Source organism: Scyliorhinus torazame, chromosome 1 (assembly GCF_047496885.1).
Source record: "Scyliorhinus torazame isolate Kashiwa2021f chromosome 1, sScyTor2.1, whole genome shotgun sequence".
NCBI lineage: Eukaryota > Metazoa > Chordata > Chondrichthyes > Carcharhiniformes > Scyliorhinidae > Scyliorhinus > Scyliorhinus torazame.
The window spans coordinates 164,304,393-164,322,123 of record NC_092707.1 but is presented as its reverse complement, the minus strand read 5'-3'; the positions used below and the strand labels follow the sequence as shown (position 1 = coordinate 164,322,123).

The following is a 17,731-nucleotide window of genomic DNA, read 5'->3' as shown; positions in this document are numbered from 1 at the left end:
GGGCTTTGTCTTCCTTCATGTCTCAGTTGGGAGGGGTAGCCACAAGTGTTTTTTCACATCCTTTTTCTCTCATGTTCGCCAGGTGTACTCTTGCATTGATTTTTTCCCTTCTGGATAGGGTTCTCCTCCCATCGATGGTGGCAACCGAGTACTCGGCAATTGTAATTTCTGACCACACCCCACACTTTGTTGATCTGGTGCTGGAGTCTGACCCCAGCTAACCTCCACCCTGGAGGTTGGATATTACTTTGCTGGCCAATAAAAGATTTTTGTGAGCGCCTGTCCACCTCCATTGACGATTACATTCAATCAAATAGGTCCGACTCCATCTCCCCTTCCATGTTGTGGTAGGCTCTTTACACCATCCAACCCAGCTGGGACAAACCTGTAGTTGCTGAAAATTGGCGCCCACAGAGACATGCCTTCCATTTTGAAGTGCACCTTTCATTGTCTCCAACTCTTACTCAAGCCTCTGTTTTCTTGCTCCTTAAGAAGGACAAGGACCTGAGTGCACTTTGTACCGATCCATCGCGCTGTTAAGCGCAGTTGTTCAGCTGCTCACTAAGGCTCTGGCACTCCAGTTGGAAAGTTGCCTTCCAAGCATAATTTCAGAGGGCCAACCTGGCATTATAAATCGCCGTCAGTTATCAGCCAATAAAAGTTGCCTTTTAAATGTCATACTTTCTTCCTCTCCTGCACCCGAACCAGAGGTGATTGTATCTCGAGACACAAAGGAAGCATTTGTTAGGGTAAAATGTGACTATTTGTCTGAGATTCTTGGAAGATTCCGATTCGGCCAAAAATTTGTCTCCTAGATCAGTTCGCTATCCAATTCTCCTACTGCCAGGATCTCACACATACTTTATATTCAAACTACCTCACCGTAAATAGGGGCACTAGGTAGGGTTGCCCACTCTGTCTACTTGTATTCGTCCTGGCAATAGAGCCTTTATAGCATTGAGAGCTTCTAATCAATGGAGAGGTATTAATCGGGTATCTCTTTATATGTAGATGACCTACTTTTATATATTACAGATCCAATTCTCTCTTTCAATGGCATAATTAAAACACTTAATACTTTTGGTGCAGTGGTTAGCACTACTGCCTCACGGCGCCATGGACCCGGGTTCGACCTCGGCCCCGGATCACTGTCCGTGTGGAATTTTCACATTCTCCCCCTGTCTGCGTGGGTTTTGCCCCACAACCCAAAGATGTGCAGGGTACGTGAATTGGCCATGCTAAATTGCCCCTTAATTGTGGAAAAAAAGAATTGGGTACTCTAAATTTATTAAAAGAAAAGATAATGGGTGGGATTCTCCGTTGGCCGACGCAGAAATCGGGGCGTGCGATTGAGCGGAGAATAGCTCCCGACGCCAAAATCGCAGCAGGTGCCCTTTTAACGCCGAATCGCGATGCTCCACCTCCAGTAAACGGTGTCAATGCGCGTAGTTGAAACACCGTTCGCGTATCATTAGTGGGCCCATCTGCGATTCTCCGCCTCTGATGGGCTGCACTCCCGAATTGTGAACCTGGCATGGTGGCTGCTGAGAGAGAGAGAGACAGAGCGTACAGAGAGTATCCAGCACCGCCATACTTTGCCGACAGCCGTGCGGCTAGCCGGGGGGCTTCTGCCAGGGCTGGGGGGGGCGGGGGGGAGTAGTGGGGGGTGGCCATGAGATGGGCTGTGGAGTCGGGGTGGATGGGTAAGCAGCACCATTACTGCAGCCGGCAAGGCAGACATGCAGCTGCACAATCCACTGACAGCCCACTTTATACCTGGTTCCCTGGATCGTATAGGTGACCCCCCACCCCCCAGGGCACCAACCCATCAGCTGTATGGACCCTCCAGCACAGCCTGTCCCATCTTTTCGGCCCTGATCAATGTGTGCATGTGGGGCATGTATCATTTAAGCGTGGCAGCAGCTTCTTAGCCCTACGAGTGTCCATTAGGGACCCGGCGATTCCTGCACCATCTTTCATGGGTTTTGATAGTGTTCCACGCGCCACCGGTGCTCCCCCCTCAACAATAGCAGAATCGATGTAGGTTTTGCGCCGATTTTTCTGACGTGAAAGTCCACGGATTCTCCATTAACATCAGCATGCTCAGAAACGGAGAATCTGGCCCCACATGTTTATGTTTTGATCCTGCCCCAGACTTGCCAGATTCTGGGCTTTTTTCAATACCCATGTCTAATATCGCCCGATTAGAATTATAGCCATGCCCCCTGGTGGCCATATTGGGATTTCGGACTCTCCGGCAGTTCAATCTGGGGTAGAGGCGGACGTTATCGCTGTCGCCTCACTGATAGCACGGACAGATACGGCTCGGGTGTAGGACACCTGCTCTGCCTAGTGTCTCTGACCAGTTAGGGGACTTGATGTCCTTTTTTGCATTTGAAGAAAATTTAATTTACCATTCAGGGTTCTATTGAGAGATTCTACCTGGGCATCCGTTTATCTCCTTTTTCGAAGATCTAGACATCGTCTGTTAGGGATGGAGTTAAGTTATTTACTTTTTCTTTGGTTTTTTCTTATTTGGAAAATGTTTTTTTTTGTATTTACAATAATTATTCTATACTGTACTTATTTTGCATTGAAAATGTGTTTGTTGCGTTGTTAGGAAAAAATAAAAATTTTAAACCTAATGTTTCAAAGAAATACAAGAGGCTTGACACCATCCAGGACAAGGCAGCCCCCTTGATTGCTCCCCCTTCCAAAAACATTCGATCCCTCCACCACTGATGCACAGTAGCAGCAACGTGTAGCGTCTACAGGATACACTACAGCACCTTCCAAACCCATGACCACTACCATCAAAAGGACAAGAGCAGCATATACATGGGAACATCACCACCTGTCTTGGGAATATATTGCTGTTCCTTCACTGTCGCTGGATCAAAATTGTGGAACTCCTTCCCTAACGGCATTGTGGATATACCTACACCTCGGGGACTGTGGCAGTTCAAGAAGGCAGCTCATAACCACCTTTTCAAGGGCAACGAGGGATGGGCAATAAATGCTAATCTGGCCAGCGACACCACCTCCCGTAAATGATTTTTTTAAAAACTATATGAGAAGAGAATACTGACTTGTTAGCAAGTGGACTCTGGTAGAGTTGCCATGGAGAGTGCACAAGTTGATGGTGACTTACAGATAACTGCCAAGCGGAGGGTAAATGCCTCAACATGGTGCGCGAGGTTGGGGCTGGTACAACTGAAGGTGGTGTATAGGGTGCACCTCACAAAGGCGAGGATGAGCCGACTCTTTGAAGGGGTAGAGGATGTTTGTGAACTTTGCGGGGGGGCCCACATACCACGTTCATATGTTTTGGTCCTGACCAAAGCTGGAAGGGTATTGGAGGGAGGTGTTCGGGGTACTTTCGAAGGTGGTACATTTGAGACTTGAGCCGGGTCCTCTGGAGGCCATTTTCGGGGTATCGGATCGGCAGTGGTTGGAAGCGGGTGCAGAGGCAGATGTTGTAGCCTTTGCCTCGCTGATCGTCCAAAGGCTGATCCTGTTGGGGTGGAGGTCAGTTTCTCCACCCTGTGCCTTGGCGAAGCAGGGGGGATCTGTTGGAGACTTTATCACTCGAGAAGGTGAAGTTTGAGTTGAGGGGAAGGATGAAATGGTTCTACAATTCATGGACTTTGTTTATTATGCACTTCCAGAAATTGGATGACATCGAACATTAGGGGGGTGGGGGGTGTTGGGGTGGGGGGGTTGGACTGTGTATGTTGTTGGCGACTATGTATGGGTGCATGGTGGATTCCTGAATTCTTTTCTTTAATGTTTGTGTTTAAAATGTTGGGGGTTGGTGGGAGGGAGGAATTGTTGGCCAGGGGATTGACATTGTATTTGTTACTGTTGATTGTTTGTTGGTGGGTGTAAATTTGGATGGAAATGTGCAAAAGGAGGAGATTAAAAATATTTTTTTAAAAATATAACTGCCGAGCATTGTTTGAAATTTCAGTTCAGGTCCAGCTGCCTGGTTTGTTAAGGTATTGCCCTGGAGAGTGGGTCAGCGAATGACTGTCACTCACTTTATTTAGCTGTTGTTTTCCCCTCATACTGGCCTTTTTGTGAGGTGCCCTGATGAGTGCAAGATGAAAAGCTTTGACATATCTTTTTTTTTCAGCAGTACAAAAGAAGCATTTTGTGTTGTAAGAACAGATTTGCCCAAAACGTCTATTCCTTCCATGAACAATGTATCATTTGATTTCAATGAAAACCAGTTTTTAATCTCTGGAAGAAATTTATTCCCATAGAATTACATAGTGTTACAGACTGGAAACTGACCATTTTGCCCACCCACTTTAAACTTGCAATTTTCTTTGTTTGCCACCTAATCTAATTCCACATTCCTGTGAAGTCATGACTGTCTTTTATTTTATCCTCCCCCCCCCCCCCCCACCCCCACCAAATACCTATCAAATTCTCTTTGAATTTACAGACTTTACTTCAACAATCATGTGTTCCACATTTTACAAAGAAAATGTAATAACCTTTTAATTCTTTTTGTGATTATCTTAAAAAATTTTATATTCTGAAACCTGCCTTGTGGAAATGATCAACCCAATAAACCTAAAATAACTGGTAACCAGATTGTTGCTCTTTTATGTTTATTAATAATAACCACAAGACGCGAGTACGTTCCGTGTACTGGACAAATGACCACACAACCAGTTCAATTATTGTTTATTATTAAACATAGGCTTGGTTCTATGCGTAAGAATCTACACGTGGCTACACATTAAACTATACCTAGCAGCCTAAATGAGCTTTACTTAACTTTCAAGTGACCGGCTCTGTGCAGGTTAGATAAGGCCTTTATCTGATTCCCCACGTGTGACGGCTGGAAGTTGTCAGGTGCATCTAGGCTGAGGCTCATCCTTCTGGGAGCGATCGCGGGTCCTTGAATTTGGCTGGTCGATGTGCTGCAGTTGGTGGAGCAGAGGCCAGTCCCAAAAGAGACAGAATGTTGGTCGCGCAGCTCCTCTTATCCTCTGATCTTTTGCACTCTTTTGGGCGGTCCCAACTCGGGATCCAATGGATCGATAGGATTTCGATCACCCGAATCGATTCTGGCCAATTAGGGGTGGGTACCTTGATAGCTGGGCGGGTCCTGGTTGTTATTGTCCAAGGCACGTATGCACTCCCAAATAAGGTGAATAGGCGCCCCCGAGTCTGTTACTACTGCTATGTTTCAATCTGTGTCCCATTGTCCTGGGGAGATCGCTGATTGACCTTTAGCAGGTGCAAGTATCTGTGTAGGTCTGGTTTCCTCTGCACAATACACGGCGGATGTGTATCATCTGTGTCCCAACCGGACCACAATTCCCATTATGCTTTGAGGGTGGCTATTTTAGATGCCACAATATGAAGTAAAAATGCTGCAAAGGTGGGAATCCAGTAATGGTAATCCTAGTTTAGTCCAAAATATGTTGAATAGTTTCATATCAAAGGGTTTTGTGTTTAGTTCCAAGAAAATGCAAAACTTCACCTCCCCTTCCATTTAACTAATGTTTGTGTTGTGGATATATACCAAAACAAGGAGTTTCTTGACCTGAATTGTCAGATACGAGCTGACTCCAATAATCTGTGGGTATTATTGGAGCCCATGGTTTCCATGGCACAAGGTTTGCTCTATAACATTAGGGTTTTTCTTTGCTGCAGTGTCGAGTTGGTGCTCTAAGCAACTTTGGCAATGAATCAAAAGACTTAAAGGTTGAGTAGGAAGAGGGTCGAACTTTAAAATTCACCCCTTCCAAGCTTCAGTTACCAAATATCAAACTTTTCAAGTAGTTGGCCTGACCTTTTAATGACATTGTGCACGGGTGAAGGGCGGGAAAGGAGGAAGACAAACTACTAAAATTGTTTTCTTGTTACAACTTGCAACCTCAATTGGTCTTTCTCTTCTTCTTCTGTGGTAAAGCGCAGCAGAAACAGTAATGTTGGATCGTTATCGTTGTCACATAATCTGAATTGGATAAACAATCTGCCATTAAACCAGGGTCAAAATCTGGTTTGCCTTTAGACACGTTATTTTAATTTATTTTTTAATTTTTCCAATTAAGGGGCAATTTTAGCGTGGCCACTCCCCCTACCTTGCACATCTTTGGGGTTATGGGGTGAAACCCACACAGACACTGGGAGAATGTGCAAACTCCGCATAGACAGTGACCCGGGGCCGGGATCGAACCCAGGTCCTCGGCACCGTAGACAAGTCATTTTAAAACTCAATTATTTTCATACATCTGCTTTTAATAATTCTGATATTCTCCACAGAACTGAATTACTTGGGAAATCTCAAGAAGCAGTCATATTCTGTTCGCTTAGCTGTAGGTTTAAAGCTCAACGTAAATATGGTGTGGATTTTGTTTATGTGCATTGTTGCCTGAAATTTAATCCCGCTGTGTTGGCGTCTTGAGACAAATTCTTGGAACAGCTTGCTACAGAAATATTACTCTCTGGATAAAAGTTCATAGAGTAGAACCGACTGGCATTGTTTCCTTCATTGGGAGTGGATGCTATTGTAACATAATCCAACTTGGTAAAACACTTTTTTTTTAAAAAAGGTTCCTGATCATTGGAATTTAATATCTCTTCCCGTGACCCCACCCACCCCCTGGCAAGCTTGGAGGTGACATAACTTGATTGAACTGGTAGGGTGCTCGGTGGGGTACTCTCCATCCGATTTATGCCTGGTTAAGGGTGTCATCTTGCCACTGTTGGTTATTCATCCAACGACAAATGGGGTAGTTGGCACTCAGGAACCCGGGAAACCAAACCCTTGTGGACTTTGCTTTCAGCCTCCCTGGGGGCGCTCCCTTGTTGTAAGTCCCTGATCGAGAGACTTGGCATCAGGAAGGGAGGATCTGATAAAAGCCACCACCTTTTCCTGCCCTTCCCACCCATGTCTTCAACCTTGCTTGAAGTTAATGAGGTTAGAAATTAATGCTCACTCGCAACATGTACATTGCAAGACACTGATGCAATGATTTTTTAAAATTTGTTCTAAGGGTCTGTGCCAGTTAGTAGCATTGGTATTGTCATTTGGTGCAATTCTGCGCCTTCTACTGGATGTATGCTGCAGAAATAACAGGTAAATTGCTGTCTACGGGTGGCCCAACTGGAGAAGGTGAAACAGAATCACACTGTGCAGAAGAGGCCCTTCGGCCCATCGAGTCTGCACTGACACGTGGTAAACACCTGACCCACCTACCTAGACCCATTTTACCAGCACTTGACCCATAACCTTGAATGTTATGACACGCCATGTGCTCATCCAAGTACTTTTCAAAGGATGTGAGGCAACCTGCCTCTACCACCCTCCCAGGCAGTGCATTCCAGACCGTCACCACCCTCTGGGTAAAAAGAGTTTTCCTCACGTCCCCCCTAAACCTCATGCACCTCACCTTGAACTTTCCCCCCTCATGACTGACCTTACAACAAAAGGGAACTGCTGCTCCCTATCCACCCTGTCAGTGCCCCTCATAATCGTGTACACCTCAATCAGGTTGCCCCTCCGTCTACTCTGCTCCCAACGAAAACAGCCAAGTCTATCCAACCTCCCTTCATAACTTAAATGTTCCATCCCAGAGAGCATCCTGGTGAATCTCCTCTGCATCCTCTCAGTGCAATCACATCCTTTCGAAGGAGACATTCGCCCAAGATAACCACCAAACTATGGAGTGTTTCCCGATCCTGGTGGGAAAACATGCCAAATCTTCCACCACAAACCTCATTAATTGTGCACCTGGGTGTTTCACACCATATTTCATGGCAGGACAGGCCTTGATGATGCCATGGGGCCATATCAAGATGCGGCCCAACATCACTGACCTACTATTGAAAAAAGAAGGTGGACTCCTCGAAGAGTGCAGTTGGCTGAAATTTGTAATGGCTGCTAAGTTACCTGGGGATATGCCAGTTTTGTGGATGGAGCTGGTTTGAAGCATTATGTTTTCTCACCTGTAAATGGTTGTAGAAACTTCATTTAAAATTCTGCAATCTTCCTTTTTGGGTTTATGCTGATTTCAAGCAATTTGCAGCTAGACAACCCACACAATCAGGTGGAAACTCTACCGCTTAAACATAAAGAGAGGGTGTATTATGGGCAGCACGGTAGCACAGTGGTTAGCACTCTTGCTTCACAGTGCCTGAGTCCCAGATTCGATTCCCGGCTTGGGTCACTGTCTGTGTGGAGCCTGCACGTTTTCCCCGTGCCTGCATGGGTTTCCTTCGAGTGCTCCGGTTTCCTCCCACCAGTCCCGAAAGACGTGCTGTTAGGTGAATTGGATATTCTGAATTCTCGCTCTGTGTACCCGAACAAGTGCCAAAATATGGCAACTAGGGGCTTTTCACAGTAACTTCATTGCAGTGTTAATGTAAGCCGACTTGTGACAATAATAAAGATTATTATTATTAAATCTGTAGCTACAAGCCAAAATCTATATAGCAGAATCTGCCCTCTCATGCCAGTCAGTGTGCTGATATCAACTTTCATCTAGCATTCCTTAATGCACACTCTCTTTTTAACTTTTCTTCAAGAATTGCCAGAAAACTGGACTGATACCAGAGAATCACTCCAGGAAGGAATGGTATTTAACCTCAAGTATTTGGGTATGACTCTCGTGGAACAACCAAAAGGGGAAGACATGTCATCTGCTGCTGTCCGAAGAATTGTTGCTATGGTAACGTAATATTTTGTCTCCATTTTGAATGGCTGGTGTAGGGTACAATATTAATGCTGAAAGCAATTGGTAGCAGCTTTGACAGATTTAGTCGCTCAAATTCAGCTCAACGCGGATTGGCGTCACCTGTACAAGATCTCATCAAGGCCCGAACACAGGATAAACAGGATGGTGAGGAATTTGTTAAGTGTGTCCAAGAAGGCAGCATGGTGGTGCAGTGGTTAGCACTGCTGCCTCACGGCGCCGAGGTCCCAGGTTCGATTCAGGCTCTGGGTCACTGTCCGTGTGGACTTTGCACATTCTCGCTGTGTTTGCATGGGTTTCACCCCCACAACCCAAAGATGTGCAGGGTAGGTGGATTGGCCACGCTAAATTGCCCCTTAATTGGAAAAAAAATGAATTGGGTACTCAATATTTTTTAAAAGTGTGTCCCAGAAGGTTTTTTGGAACAACATGTGGATAGACTAGAGACAGGGCTATGCTGGACCTAGTACTAGAGAACAAGCCTGGACAGGTCATCAAAGATGCAGTGGGGGAACATGTGGTGAACAGTGACCACAATTCCGTAAGCTTTCAGATACTCATGGAAAAGGATGAGTGTTGTCCTAGGGTTAAGGTGCTAAACTGCGTGAAGGCTAACTACAACCAGATTAGGCAGGATTTGGAGGCTGTTGCTTGGGAGAGGCTGTTTGAGGGTAAATCCACATTTGGCATGTGGGAGTCTTCAGGGGCAGTTGATGGAAGTGCTGGTAAAAAGGAAGGACAGGAAAAGCAGGATTCAAGAACCGTGGATGACCAGGAAAATTGTGAGTCTAGTCAAAAAGAAAAAGGATACATAAGTGAGGTCTAGACAACTGAAAACAGATGAAGCACTTGAAGAATACAAGGAAAGTAGAAAAGAATTCAAGCAGGGAGTTAGGGCAGAAAGGGACACAAAATGTCCTTGGCAGACAGGATTAAGGAGAATCCCAAGGCATTTTATACATGTATTAGGAACAAGAGGGTAGCTAGAGAAAGAGTTGTTCCACTCAATGACAAAGGAGGGAAATTATGTGTAGAACCAAAGGAAGTAGGCGAGATCATTCATGATTATTTTGCATCGGCATTCGCAAAGGAGAGGGACACGTTGATTGGTGGTGTCTCAGATGGATTTGTAAACATTTTAGAACCGGTCATTATTATGAGGGAGGAAGTGTTAGGTGTGTTAAAAAACATTAAGGTAGCAAATCCCCAGGGCCAGATGGCATCTGTCCCAAATTACTGAGGGAGACCAGAGACAAATTCGCTGGGCCTCTCACAGAAATCTTTGTGTCCTTGTTGGCCAAGGTGAGATCCCAGTTGATTGGAGGATAGCCAATGTTGTATCGTTATTTAAGAAGGGTTGCAAGGATAACCCAGGTAATTATAGGCCAGTGAGCTTGACGTCAGTGATAGTGAAATTGTTGGAAAAGATTCTCAGAGATAGGATCGATGCACATTTGGAAGTGAATGGTCTTATTAGCAACAGGCAGCATGGTTTTGTATGTGGGAGGTCATATCTCACTAATTTAATTGAGATTTTTGAGGAGGTGACAAAAATAATTGACGAGTGAAGGGCTGTGGATGTTGTCTGCATGGACTTTAGTAAAGCATTTGACAAGGTCCCTCATGGCAGGCTAGTGCAAAAGATTAAATCGCATGGGGTCAGGAGTGAACTAGCTGGATGGATTCAGAACCGGCTTGGCCATAGAATTCAGAGGGTGGCAGTGAAAGGATGTTTTTTCGAATGGAGGTCTGTAACCAATGGTGTTCCGCAGGGGTTAGTACTGGGACCTCTGCTGTTTGTAATATATATAAATTACTTGGAAGAAAATGTAGCGCGTCTGATAAGCAAGTTTGCGGATGATACTAAGATTGCAGGAGTTGTGGATAGTGATGAAGATTGTCAGAGAACACAACAGGATAAAGATAGGCTGCAAAATTGTGTGGAGAAATGGCAGATGGAATTTAACCCGGACAAATGAGGTGATGCATTTTGGTAGATCCAATTCAGGTGGGAGCCATAAAATAAATGGCTGAATCATCAGGAGCATAGAGACACCACAAGATCCATAAAAGTGGCAGCACAGGTGGAAACGGTGGTAAAGAAAGCATATGGCATACTTGCATTCATAAGACGGGGCATCGAGTATAAAAGCCTGAAAATCATGTTCCAGTTATATAGAAGGTTGGTTAGGCAACATTTGGAATACTTGTGTCCAATCTGGTCACCACAATACCAGAAGGATGTGGAGGCTTTGGAGAGAGTACACAAAAGGTTTACCAGGATGTTGCCTGGTAAGGAGGGTATTAGCTATGAGCAGAGACTGAATAAACTGGGATTGTTCTCCCTGGAGAGACGGAGACTGAGGGGCGACCTGATAGAAGTTTATAAAATTATTATGGGTATAGATAGGGTGAACAGTTGGAGGCTTTTTCCCAGGGCGGAAATCACAATTACAAGGGGGCACAAGTTCAAGGCGAGGGGGGAAATGTTCAGTGAAGATGTGTGGGACAAGTTTTTTTTACACAGAGGGTGGTGGTGGCCTGGAATGCACTGCCAAGTGAGGTGGTTGAGTCAGCAACGTTAGCGACCTTTAAGGCACATGAACAGATGGGGTTTAGCAGGGTACAGGCGGTTGGTCTAGATGGGATACGTGATCGGTGCAGGCTTGGAGGGCCGAGGGGTCTGTTCCCGTGCTGTATTGTTCTTTGTTCTTAAACCTGTCATTAAAATTGTCCATTGCCACTGTTTATATTGCCAATGGTAGCTGAGTTACTGACACAAGCAAAAATGATTCAGCTCCTCTCAAACCGTTGTGAACCTAAAAGCCCACAGAATAAGCCCACAGAATAAACCCACATTGGTGGAATTGGAGCATGACAAATTGACATTGTCCATTTCCTTTCTAAATATGCAGATAAAATGTTCCAATGGAAATATTAAAAATAAGAACATTTATTTGCGGTGTTAACATAGGGACTATTATTGCCCATGCCACATAACAGCCCCTGCCAACCTACTTCATGATAGCTCTTACCAACCTACTTCATCTGGGGACTACACTTGATCTTCACTGTCACTGCGCAGTGCTAGCAGGAGAACAATTATTTGGTTTCTGAATATTGAAAAATAATTTGTGGAAGTGGCCTGCTACTGACGGATTTGAGTTCTGTTTTTTTTTTGGTTTTGCAATACATCCGACAGTCAGTTATTAGTCATTGTGAAATGAATGCCAAAGAGAAAATGCTGGAAAATCTCAGCAATTCTGGCAGCATCTGTAGGGAGAGAAAAGAGCTAACGTTTCGAGTCCGATGACCCTTTGCCAAAGCTAACGACAGAGAAAATGGGAAATATTTATACTGTGGAGTGAGAATGAAAGATGAGTCATAGCCACAGAAACCCAGGGATACGGGGTGCTAATAGCCACAGAAACCAAGGAGAGAACAAAAGGTGTGAAAGGCCAAACTGCAGAGAAACTAATATCAGAGGGTGAACTGTGACCGATGCAAATGTGGGGGAGGGGAAGGGGAGAAAGGGTAAGGAAAGGTGGATAGGGTGGGGTAAATATATATAAAGAAAGACAAGAAGGAAAGAAATGGTAAAAGACAGTTAAAATGAAATAGGATGAAAACAAGTGGGTCGAGGTGGGCTGGAGCTAATCATCTGAAGTTGTTGAATTCGATGTTGAGACCGGAAGGCTGTCACGTGCCTCACCGGAAAGTGAGATGTTGTTCCTCCAGTTTGTGTTGAGCTTCACTGGAACATTGCAGCAGGCCAAGGACAGATATGTGGGCATGGGAGCAGGGTCTTGTGTTAAAATGGCAAGCAACGGGAAGGTCAGGGTCCTGAATGCGCACAGACCGAAGGTGCTCAGCAAAGCGATCACCCAGTCTGCGTTTGGTATCTCCGATATAGAGGAGACCACATTGGGAGCAGCGAATGCAGTAGACCAGATTGGAAGAGGTGCAAGTGAAACACTGCTTAACCTGGAATGAGTGTTTTGGGCCTGGGATGTTAAGCATGGAAGAGGTAAAGGGGCGATTGCATGGGAAGGTGCCATGGGTGATGGGCGAGGTGTTGGGTATGGTGGAGAAGTGGACTAGATTATCTGGAGGGAACGGTCTCTGCGGAATGCTGACAGAGGGGGTGAAGGGAAGATATTTTTTGTGTCCACAAGGAATTATTATTGTGAAATGAATAACTCTTTTTGCCATATTTATCTGTTTTCAGTGTGTGGCTAATGCAAAGCTTCAGTTTATGATTATTGAAATTTAAGTGGCGGAATTTTGCTATTGTCAGCTTCGGCGGGAAAGCAGGGTGCAGCCCGTCGGCTGCACTGCCGGCTTTTCCGCCATTTTCTTTGACACTTGGTCAAAAAACAATTAAGGAGGCAGGTCCCATGCTGTCACACTAGCACCTTTTGGCTCCTGAAAGATCAGGAAAGGGCACCCTGATTAGGCGGGGGGGAAAATGATAAAGATAGAAAAGAGGAATCCTCACCATCTGAATGGCAATGCAAACCCCAGCATTTCCCACACCCTGCCCACTCCCCCGCCCTTGCACACCCTAACACTGACCTGAAGACTGGACAGTCCAATATGGGGGGTGGGGGGGTGGGGGGGGGGAGGTGACTGCCTGATAATTAAATTATTGGCTTGGGGGGTGGAGTGGGGGGTCTCAAAGCCATTTTGGGATTCCCAATCGATTACTCAGCCGAAAACGGGGGTGGGAAATTCCCCCCGGGTGGGAAATTCCCCCCCCCCCTCCCCCGCCCCCCCCCCAACATCTATGCAGAGAAATAGTTGGTTGCAATCAAAGAACTAAGAATTCTAGATGATGCCGAAGACCCTGTCGGTGAAGAAGCATCAACAGTTTTAGTGAGCACCTGGAAATTGCATTTATCAATAAATATGGTATGCTGTCACACGTTACCTTGGTTTGGCCTATCTATAATTGATAAGAGAATGAATTTCTTGTGCGTGGAATAGAATAGCCGCCTTTTGATCCTGTACAGGTTTGGATGTTGCATCTAAATTTAAGATTTTTTTTTCCACACAGGCCAAAGCAGGCGGGAAAAAATTTCAGAAAGTCTCTTTGACTGTGTCGCCACGAGGAATAATTCAACATGATGGTACAAGTAATGAACTAATAGAGAACGTCTCCATCTACAGGTACAAAGCACTCCAAATCCAACACTTGATTTAGACACAAATATTGAGTGGTGCAAGATAGGAAGGTTGATGTGGAACTCTCATTACCACCTGAGATTTTTTTTTTTTAAATAAGAAAATTGCTGGAAGCACTTGGTGCTACTGGCAACCACTGACGAGAGATTGGATCAGTTAACATTTTGTGCATCTACCCTTCTTCACAACAGCCCCTACTGAAAAGGTAGCTGCATTTATAAAACAAAAACTTTTGTTTATGGAGCCTTCATGCCTTAATCATGACAAAACATAAGGGATAAAACTCTTGATCTTCAGTAAAGGAAAACGGTCTCCTTTTGATGATTGTTTGAAGATTTGGAAGATCAAATACAAGCTGCTGTTAAGTACTGGAGAATTGCTAATTTGTCCCCTTGTTTAAGAAGGGTAGCAGGGATAATCCAGGTAATTATAGACCGGTGAGCCTGAAGGCAGTGGTAGGGAAGCTGCTGGAGAAGATTCTGAGGGATAGGATCTATTCCCATTTGGAAGAAAATTGGCTTATCAATGATAGGCAACATGGTTTTGTGCAGGCAAGGTCATGTCTTACGAACTTAATAGAATTTTTTGAGGAAGTGACACAGTTGATTGACGAGGGAAGGGCTGTATATGTCATATACTTGGACTTCAGTAAGGCATTTGATAAGGTTCCCCATGGTAGACTGATGGAGAAAGTGAAGTCTCATGGGGTCCAGGGTGTACTAGCTATATGGATAAAGAACTGGCTGGGCAACAGGAGACAGAGAGTAATAGTGGAAGGAAGTTTCTCAAAATGGAGAACTGGGACCAGTGGTGTTCCACAGGGATCCGTGCTGGGACCACTGTTGTTTGTGATGACCATAAATGATCTGGAGGAAGGTATAGGTGGTCTAATTAGCAAGTTTGCAGATGACACTAAGATTGGTGGAGTAGCAGATAGTGAAGAGGACTGTCAGAGAATACAGCAGAATATAGATAGATTGGAGAGTTGGGCGGAGAAATGGCAGATGGAGTTCAATCTGGGAAAATGCGAGGTGATGCATTTTGGAAGATCCAATTCAAGAGCGAACTATACAGTAAATGAAAAAGCCCTGGGGAAAATTCATGTACAGAGAGATCTGGGTGTTCAGGTCCATTGTACCCTGAAGGTGGCTGCGCAGGTCGACAGAGTGGTCAAGAAGGCATACGGCATGCTTTCCCTCACCGGAAGGGGTATTGAGTACAAGAGTTGGCAGGTCATGTTACAGTTGTATAAGACTTTGGTTCGGCCACATTTGGAATACTGCGTACAGTTCTGGTCGCCACATTACCAAAAGGATGTGGATGCTTTGGAGAAGGTGCAGAGGAGGTTCACCAGGATGTTGCCTGGTATGGAGGGCGTTGCTATAAAGAGAGGTTGAGTAGATTAGGATTATTTTCATTAGAAAGACTGAGGTTGAGGGGGGGGAACCTCATTGAGGTCTACAAAATCATGAGAGGTATAGACAGGGTGGATAGCAAGAAGCTTTTTCCCCAGAGTGGGGGACTCAATTACTAGGGGTCATGAGTTCAAGGTGAGAGGGGGAAAGTTTAAGGGAGATATGCGTGGAAAGTTCTTTACGCAGAGGGGGGGGGGGGGGGGGGTGCCTGGAACGCATTGCCGGCGGAGGTGGTAGAGGCGGGCACGATAGCGTCATTTAAGAGGTATCTAGACAGATACATGAATGGGCAGGGAGCAGGGGGATACAGATCCATAGAAAATAGGCGACAGTTTTAGATAGAGCATCTGAATCGGCGCGGGCTTGGAGGGCCGAAGGGCCTGTTCCTGTGCTGTAATTTTTCTTTGTTCATCTTGTTTCTGACAGCTTGGCACATGTCACTGTTCCCTAATTCAATGCCAAGGTGCATTTCTGATGTTTGAAATATTGAATTAAAATCAAGGTGCCACACATTTTAGAACAACAACTTGCTGTGCCAAGGAGTGACAGGACGTGGGTTTATATTTGCAATTCTCGCTCCAAAACCACATGCATATAACCGTCGCTCTACTTTCAAAGGCCACATTTTTGCACTGATATATTTTAATTCAGATTTTGCGAGGCTGGTGTCCATGAGTTGCCCGTCCCCTGACTGGATGCTTTTTAAATCCCAAGATATTCGCAAATGAGACAGACCACTTAAATCTCTTAATTCATCCATTCAGAGAGCCCCAGCAGTCTCCACTTTTTCTGCCTCCACCACACTTCCATTTCATCTTCCTGCTTCTGATACAATGCCTTAATAGGGATGCTACCACCTATGTCGCATTACCTCCTCAAAGTATCCTATTTATTGCCTCTTAATGACTTGGGGTATCTGCCTCTGCGACTCCTATTAATGTTCATTCTTCATATTAATCATTTTTATGAAGAAAAACTTCCAAATATCAGTCTTGAATCCACCCTATACAGGCCTGAAATAATGGGCGCGATCTAACAGAAAAGTTTCCAAGTTTAATTTCGGGGGGTGGGGGTTGGGGTTTCACCCCGGCTCTGTCAGCGAGTTCCCCACAGCTATCTAACCACCACTTTTTAGGCCCCCGGGGAGTTGATCTCCGGGCTAGCCCACACTTACCTATTTTTTGCATCACTGGGGAGCTGAACTCACTGGGCAGACCGGCTCCTCTGAGATCGGGCCACCATTTTGAAAGGGTGCCCTGCTCTCTAAGTGAGCTTGAGGGTTCCCCACATCCCCACCCACAGACAATGACATCCCACATGCATATTAACATTTGTTTTTTAAAGTGCCCCTTAATTGGTAAAAAAAAAAAATGAATTGGGTAATTTAGCGTGGCCAATCCACCTATCCTTACCCTGCACATCTTTTTGGGTTCTGGAGACCCACACAGACACTGGGAGTATGTGCAAACTCCGCACAGACAGTGACCCGGGATCTAACCCGAGTCCTCGCCGTCGTTAGGCAGCATTGCTAACCAATGCATCACCATGCTGCCCCACAATTTTCTTTTATATCAAACAAAATATTCAAATTAACTTTTGATTATTACAAAAATGTCCCCGACACAACACCACACATCCTAACCCAGTTTCATATCAAGAATACCACTCTCCACTGAGTCCCCCTCCCCTCAAAGAAGACCCTGCAAGACTAACCAATTCCTCCATACCCTCATATCCCTAACAGCTGACGGTAACCAGTTGCTTAAAAAAAATAATGAACGGCTGCCACCTTGAATAAAACCCATCCATCGACCCTCTCATGGTGTATTTGATCATCTCCAGGTGCAGAAATTCTATCGGGTCCCATAACCAAACCAAAGCGTTAGGTGATGCCTGGAGCCCTCCATCCAAGCAAGTCTCTCCTCCAGGCTATTAGAAAGACGAAGGCCAAGGCATCTGCCTTCTTCCCTTTCTGCAGCACCCACAAGTCCGACACCGCAAATATGGCCACCATCGGGCATTTCTCAACCCTAACACCCAGAATCCCTGACGTTGTTTCAAAAAAAGGAGACCCAAAAATCAACATGCTGGGGCAGGACCAAAACATGTGCATGCAGTTCGTCGGCCCCCTAGAACACTGCTCACACCTATCCTCCACCTCTGAGATGAACCGACTCGTAGGTGCCCTGGACAAGTGCACGCTATGCACTACTTGAACTGTATCAAACTTAACCTTGTGCATGAGGAGGTGAAGGTGACCCTGTGAAGCGCCTCACTCCACAAACCACCCCCCCACCCTCAAAGACCCAACCCAACTCATCCTCTCACTTCCCCTTCTTCAAACAAAGCCCGCTCCGTCGCCAACACCTGCCCATAAATATCTGAAAGTCTTCCCTCCCCTAACTCGTCGAATGA

The 17,731-nt window shown here is 45.4% G+C and overlaps 1 protein-coding gene across 1 annotated transcript in view; it reads left to right on the top strand.

The window, feature by feature from the left end:
• The window catches only part of ldlrap1b (low density lipoprotein receptor adaptor protein 1b), a 72,008-nt gene that overhangs the window by 14,057 nt on the left and 40,220 nt on the right, over positions 1-17,731 (top strand). Inside the window, exons 2-3 of the mRNA XM_072501098.1 lie at positions 8,551-8,693; positions 13,774-13,886. Of these exons, the coding sequence (XP_072357199.1) occupies positions 8,551-8,693; positions 13,774-13,886 (256 nt within the window). The remainder of the gene's footprint in view (positions 1-8,550; positions 8,694-13,773; positions 13,887-17,731) is intronic.